This window comes from Pelecanus crispus, chromosome 6 (assembly GCF_030463565.1).
Source record: "Pelecanus crispus isolate bPelCri1 chromosome 6, bPelCri1.pri, whole genome shotgun sequence".
Taxonomy (NCBI): Eukaryota; Metazoa; Chordata; class Aves; order Pelecaniformes; family Pelecanidae; genus Pelecanus; species Pelecanus crispus.
This window is the reverse complement of record NC_134648.1, coordinates 29,975,091-29,981,902: the sequence shown is the minus strand read 5'-3', so window position 1 is coordinate 29,981,902 and position 6,812 is coordinate 29,975,091. Positions and strand designations below refer to the sequence as shown.

The window sequence follows — 6,812 nt, the reverse complement described above, 5'->3', positions numbered from 1 at the left end:
AAAGCTCGAGTTAAGCAATTGCAGGGAAACACACCTGGGTTGGTCACACTCCCTCCTTCCTTCGGTATGAGGCCCCTTTCTGCAAACACAGCCTTCTGCTACTTGTTTGAGCTGGGGAAGGAGCTGTTTCCCGCTCTGCATCCCTCAGAAAGGGCCCGAAGGGACCAAGCACAGCTACTGCTGAGGGTGGTGTGCACCAATACATCTCTGCCCTCCCACGCAGCCAGCACCTGTCTCCCGGTCCCCAGCCCAAGGAGGCAACAGGAGAGCAATGGGAATGGCTGGAAACGGAGGAAGGAGTGAAAATTTGCACAGGGCTTCAATGTATCTTGGGCTGCTCTGCCCTGGGGACCCCAGCCGGCTCTCTGGCTCCTGGCCAGAGATCATAGAATCATAGAATGCTTTGGGTAGGAAGGGACCTTGAGAGATCACCTAGCCCAATGGCTGAAGAAAAGCAAAAGCAGCAGTGCTTGCCCCACACCCAGCTCTTTCACTGCACCAGGCCCCGGTTGCTCATTGCAGTCCCCTAACTCTGACTTGCAAACTTGATGCCCCTGAACCACAGCCAAAAGCAGGACACCTAGGCCCTTCCCCTTCTTTTTGACCGTGAAGTTTGTCTCCACAGCTTTTTTCAGCTTTGGTTTAAAGGCCCAGCAGTGGGGGGGCTGGGGGGACTCCTGGCTTTGGTACCTGTCCAGCTGTAATGACCTATTTCTGCACCCTGTGCTCAACGGTACAGCCTGGCATGTCCGGACCCCTCGCCACCCGGAGCAGCGCCCGTTGCTGTGTCTGCACCAGGCAAGGGAGATGACGTGCTCCCACAGTTGCCAGCCCTCCTCAAAACCTCTGCAGATGTTCAGGAAATGGCCAGCATGGTATGAGTTAAATGCGGGAATCTCTTGGAAAGTGATCCCTGGTTGTGAAGCAGCTCATAAAAACCAGCCCCCCTCCCACCCCCACCCTACCTGTGGTGGCCCTGCTCTCGGCAGCCTTCTTCCAGGGCAAGGGGTGGAAAAATGGCTCCGTTCCCCACCACAGCCCCATACTTTTGGCATGACGCTCGCCTTTCTGGCTGGTAACTCCAGAAGAGAGTTGGCTTGGCCCCTGCCTCTCCTCACCTCCTGAGAAAAGGGGGTGGATGGGGGGGGAAGGGAGCAGTCACATCTGCAAGGTCCTTTCACCCCCAACCAGCAGTCTGATCTCATATCGCTGTTTGGTCCAAGGAGAAGGGCTGCAGCGTGTCTGAGCCGGGGACAGGCAGGTCTCGAGGGACGGGGCTGGGGAGAGGCCTGGGTCAGCATGGAAGTGGTGTGCTGCTTCAGGTACCCCCTCCCCGTGCCCTCCCAGGAGGCACGGAGCAAGCAGAGAAGGATGAGAAGGGCAGAGACTGCGGAAGGTCGGTCCATCAGTGCCAGCGGCCCTGATGGGGAAGGAAGCATCCATGGAGCCGGTGGAGACACGGGGTGGTTCCCTTCACTCCATCTAGCCCCAGGGGTGCCCCAGAGGCCATCTTCCAGTGGGTCTCAGAGCGGCAGGCCCCAGGGGAGCCCGGGCAGGGGTTCAGCTTGCACCCCTTCAGCCACCCTGCGATGCCGGGGCGTGCAGTCAGCTGAACCCTCCCGGCTCCTTCGGGACCGCGCTGCAGAGCCCGGAGCAAGGTGAGCCAGCCCGCCCAAGGCAGGGGACACACGGGGACGTGCTCCGCTGGGGCCTGACCCCTCAGGCCCCTCCGCCGTGCCGGGCAGCCCAGCACCCTCGCCGGCTGAACCGTGCCCGCCGCCGGCCCAGCGCTCCCCGCCAGCCGGGGGGGCCAGCCTGCCCCCCAGGGCCGCCCCTCCGCCGGCCTGCCTTTGTGCCTGGCCGGGGCGCGGGGGGGTGGGGGGGGTGGGGGGGGCAGAGGAGGAGCTTGCGAAAAGTTTTGGGCTAAAAAAACCACTTTTTTGCTGCCAGCCGAGCCCGACGTCAGGGGCCGCTGTGCGCTTCGCGGGGGCTCCGCACGCGGCCGCCACACAAAGGCAGCAGCCCCGCACCGCTCCGCACCGCTCCGCACCGCTCCGCAGGTGAGTGCACCCCCCCCCCCCCGCCCCCGGTGCTCGGGGGCGGACACCCCTACACCCCGCCGCAAGCCTCCGCGGGCGGCGGCGCCGCCCGCCCGACGCCACGGGGATGGGCGCCTCCGGCAAGGCGAGCGGCCACCTCCCCCGCCGCCTGCCCGGGGAGGCAGCGGTAATGCGGGCTGAGGGCTCCCCGGCGGGGGAAGGGGCTTTGCCGGGGTGGGGGACATGGCCCTGGCTGGGGAGGAGCTGCAGGAAGGGCGATTGGGGCAGGGGTCCCGGGGGCGGCAGCCCCCCGGGTGCGGGCTCGCCTGCGAGGAGCCAGGGAAGTGCCTGGAGGGCTGGAGGTGCAGGAGGGGGGTTTGGAGGGAGGCAGCGCTCCTGGAGAGCAGGCAGGGGTTGAGGCCGGGGCCAGGGGTCTTAGCCGCCCCCCCCCCCCTCCTTGGGGGCACCCCACACCGGCTCAGGTGGTGGGAGCTGCTCCGGCAGGAGCCCGGGGAGCTGCCCCTCAGCAGGACCTGGCCACAACCAGCCCCTCCGGGGGGCGAGGGGGAGACCGGCCGAAGGGGAGGGGGCTGTACTGGGGTCACGGCGCAGCATCTGCCCTGGGGAGGGAGCGGAGGGTAGAAGCGTGGAAGGGCCCTGCCTGCTCCCCTCCCTGCCCCACCGTGCACAGGCAGAACGCAGAGCAAACCCTTTCCCCCTGCAGCACCTTGTCCTCGCTTCGAGGGGAAGGTGAAGCTGTCTGCTGGAAAGCCCCACAGCCCCCGCAGCTCTGCTCCCTTCCAGTACCTCCAGCAGAGCCTCCTGGTCATGCTAACACCTTGGCTCACAGGGAAAACCTCAGTTTCCCCTCTCCTGGCAGAAGGCAAATTCCTGCTGGCTGGGTACCCCAAGCCCCCCGAGTGCTGGGCTCCCCAAGCGCTGAGCTCCCTGCCTGGAGACTGGGGAGCAGCTCAGCCTGCGGAGGGAGGGCAGCAGTCCTGCGCCCACCTCTGCCAGAGCCAGCTGCAATTTGAGCCGAGCCGAGAGGTCCCGCTGCTGGAAGAGGGGCTGCAAGGGGGCTGACAGCCCGGCAGCCGCCCTGCTCCCAAGAGAGCATCGGGGTGGCAGCGAGGGGACAGGAGCTGGGGAGGATGGTGTGGCCCGCGCTAGGAGAAGCACTTGCTGGTGGCACTGCCTGGCCCTGAGCAGCGTCCGGAGAGGGGTCCAGGCTCTCCCATTGCAGCGGTGGGTGTTTGGGCTCTGCCTCAGCATCACCTGGCAATTTTTTTTTTTTTTTTACAGCGCTGATCCTAAATTATTCAAACCCAGGGCAGCTAGAGGAGGGAGGGGAAGGGGAAACAGGGACTGCCATGGTGTGTCCAGGCTCCAGGTTGCTCCGCTCATGCAGCCCGTTCCTGGGAGAGACCCACGCAGTGTGAGAGCTAGCCGGGATCTGAGCAGGAGAGGAGCCAGGGCCTTGCAGGGATGCAGGAGGAGCTGGGCTGCGCAAACATGCCTGAAGGCACTGGAAGCCCGAGTGGGAACACCTCTTGTTTGACCGCAAAGAAAGGTTCAGGCTGTTTGGAAAGCCAGTTGGAAAACTGCACTCCCTTCCCCTTATGAATGCTTTAGGATGAGCCCTGGCTGAGGGTCCCTGCAGAACTTTGCCTGGGGGACGTGGTGTGCTGGGCAGAGCCTGGGAGCGGATCCAGGAGTCCCTGGGGCTGTAGCTGGACTGACCCGCAGACCCCCCACCCCCAACCCTGTGTACATGCGGGCAGGGGCCCCACGGTGCCCATGCCGTGGGGAGTGGCAGGCATCCATGCCTGCAGGCAAGGCAGGGGTGAGCATGGCAGCCGGGGCTGTCTGCCCTGGGCGCTCAGGGGCTGCATCCGCAGGAGCTGAGCTGGAAGGTGCCAGGCTGGGAGGCAGTTCAGGAGCAGAGGGAAATACTCCACGGCAAAGGCTGGAAGAAGTTTACAGAGCACCTGAAATCAGGGGGATGCTGTGAATAGTGTGGGTGTCAGAGGTGTTGCTCTGAGAAAGTGGGGCAGGAGTGCCAGCAACTCAGCTTACCGCAGCCTTGCTCTCTGTAACTGGGCCCTCCGGGCTGAGCTCGTGCCCCCTCTGAAGGCACCTGGGTGGGAACGGGGCTGAGCCATGCCATACTCGGCAGGATGGCTCCCAGCCAGGCTGGGCAAGGGAGCAGGCAGCTCTCACCCCTTTGACTGTGCCTTCAGCCAGCCGGGCTGTGTAATTCCCTGTGACAGTTCAATGCAGAGTGAAGCCAGCAGCTTCGCGGTAGCGGACGCATGAAAGGTGAGTGTGCTGGAGCCTGAATAATGCGGGGAGCTGCTCTCTCTGGCATGCTGCCTGGGGAGCCTGGGGGCAGGGAGCAAACGCTGACCCCGGGCTCTTCACTGCACTGCTTTCCCCTGGGACACGTGGTGCATCCTGATCTCTCCATCCCAGTCCTGCCAAGCCCATCACGGAGCCAGGGCAGGTGCAATGTATTTGCTGGCTGGCTGCTGTCATGCAGATATGGGTGTCATCCTAAAGAGCAGGGCATTGGGGGAGCGGGGAAGGGGCCACCAGACTTGAGACACCAGCTCTGCATAGCAGAGTTGCCAGTGTTGGCAGCAGTGTCCCACAGAGGCTTGTGGTGGCAGCCGGAGGGGAGCCGTCGCCTGAGCCAAGGCCACCGTGGTGGGGTGGGCAGGGCCCCAGGAGCTGCACCCTTGTGTGGGTGCACCCTCATCCCTGACCTGCTCCCAGGTGCATGCACACGCATGCACGCTCCCCCCCAGCATGCACGGGTGCTGTGCTGGCAGCCGTGGTGCCAGCAGTGGGCGCAGCTCTCCCGCTCCATTTCTCCAATGAGCTCCCATGCTGTGGGGACTTTTTTTTGATGTTTAATCCGCTAGTTTAGCTCTCAGACCCCTCATGGCAGCGGGTTTGTTTTTGCTGGGCTTTTTTCTTTTCCCCCTGGATTCCTCTGGAGCCGGGGAAAGGCACCATGGCAGCTGCACCCCCCTGGCCACAGGGCTCTTCAGTGTGGGGCAGCAGCCTGCTGGGTGCTGGATAAAGGAGCCACGGAGAAATAGTGGGGTAGGGACTGGGGACCGGCACTGGAGAGCAGGACCCCCACTGCCAGCACGCAGGCAGGGAGTGCTTTGCTTTCGGGGAGGCAGGAGCAGCACAGGCCCTGGTGCAGCCTGGTGCTGGGTGCACCCAACCAAAGGGCCTTCCCTGGCTGCTGTGTAGGGTGCAGGGATCCCCGCAGAGAGCATTTTGGCTACACGCAGGGCAATGGGAGGCTGCAGGGTGGGAACAAGCCCCCAGCCCAACAGCTCCCTGGCCAGAGGCAGTTGCTGAGATGCACAATTAACGTTCCTGTTGCAATTAACACACACGGTCTAATGGGTGGCAACGAGCAGGGTGTGGGGGTGTACACCTGCACCCACACATGCGCGCGCACACACATGCACACACGCAGGTGCATGTGTGCAATGGAGGCAGCTGTGGTCACTCCCAGGCAGGCTGCTTGCAGCCCACCATGCCCGCTCCTCGCTGCTACGTCACGCCCTGACCCCTCACCTGCCTCACCCTCTCCCTCCTCCCCAGGCAGGATGCAGGTCCGGGGCCTCCTCCTCCTCCTCCTGGCGCTGATCCTGCTGGCTGCCACCGCCGAGGCTGGCAAGAACAAGAAAGGTGAGGGGCAGCCTGGGGCGGGGGGCGGGGGCTGGCGGCAGCCCAGGCTGTGCTCTTGTGCCCCCACAGTGAGCACCCGCTCCCTCTTCCCTTGCAGAGAAGGCAAAGAAGGATAGCTCTGAGTGCGAGGACTGGCGCTGGGGACCCTGTGTCCCCAACAGCAAGGACTGTGGCCTGGGCTACCGTGAGGGGACTTGCAAAGATGAGAGTAAGAAGCTCAAATGCAAGATCCCCTGCAACTGGAAGAAGAAGTTTGGAGGTGGGTGCATGGTGGTGGGGTGGCTGGGGACCACCCTGGGCTGGGTGGCTATGGCTGATGCCCAAACCATGTGTTGGCCAGCTCTGACGCCTCTCCCGTCTCTTCCAGCTGACTGCAAGTACAAATTTGAGAGCTGGGGGGCATGTAGCGCTCAGACAGGTGTGAAGACTCGCTCTGGCATCCTGAAGAAAGCCCTGTACAATGCCCAGTGCGAGGAGATCGTCTATGTGACCAAGCCCTGCTCTTCCAAGATCAAGTCAAAATCCAAAGGTCAGTCCCACCTCTCCTGTCCCCAGAAGGGTCCTGCTGGGACCCCAGGCAAGGGCTCTCCAGGGGTAGTTTGGCCCGTTGGGGTTGGGCTTTGCTGGTGGTGTGGGATCACGTAGGATGCTCTTCCCTCTGTGTCAGCATGTGACAGCCCCAAAGTCCAGCTGCTGGCTGGGTGGGATGCAGGTGCTGCTAGGAAAATCCTTGCTCGCCCTGCAAGTCACCACCAGCTTCGGTGGGACAGGGATTCCCCCCCCTCGCCTCAGTGGGTCTGGTGCAAAATGTGGCTTTGCATGGTGGGGGGGGGCTGCCTGCAGGGATGCGTCCCCTGTGCTGTGCCAAGCCGGCCGTGCTGGCTACATTTCTGCCACGGCAGTGCCTGGGGGATCAGTGAGCTGCCAGTGGGTGCACTAACTCTTGTCTCCTGTGCTTCTCGGATGCAGCAAAGAAGGGCAAGGGGAAGGACTAGAGCGGGAAGCCAGCACCCTCGTCGGCCCCTCGACACAGTGCCCACAGGGCTGGACGCCCAGCTGCAG

General features: G+C 63.6%; 1 protein-coding gene across 1 annotated transcript; it reads left to right on the top strand.

Annotated features, from left to right (window-relative positions):
• The first annotated feature begins 1,371 nt into the window (after nucleotides 1–1,371).
• Nucleotides 1,372–6,745, top strand: MDK (midkine). Its single transcript, XM_075712866.1, has 5 exons — nucleotides 1,372–1,396; nucleotides 5,664–5,750; nucleotides 5,848–6,009; nucleotides 6,118–6,279; nucleotides 6,720–6,745. Exons 1-5 carry the CDS (start codon nucleotides 1,372–1,374, stop codon nucleotides 6,743–6,745), a joined length of 462 nt encoding a protein of 153 aa, XP_075568981.1.
• Nucleotides 6,746–6,812: the final 67 nt, after the last annotated feature.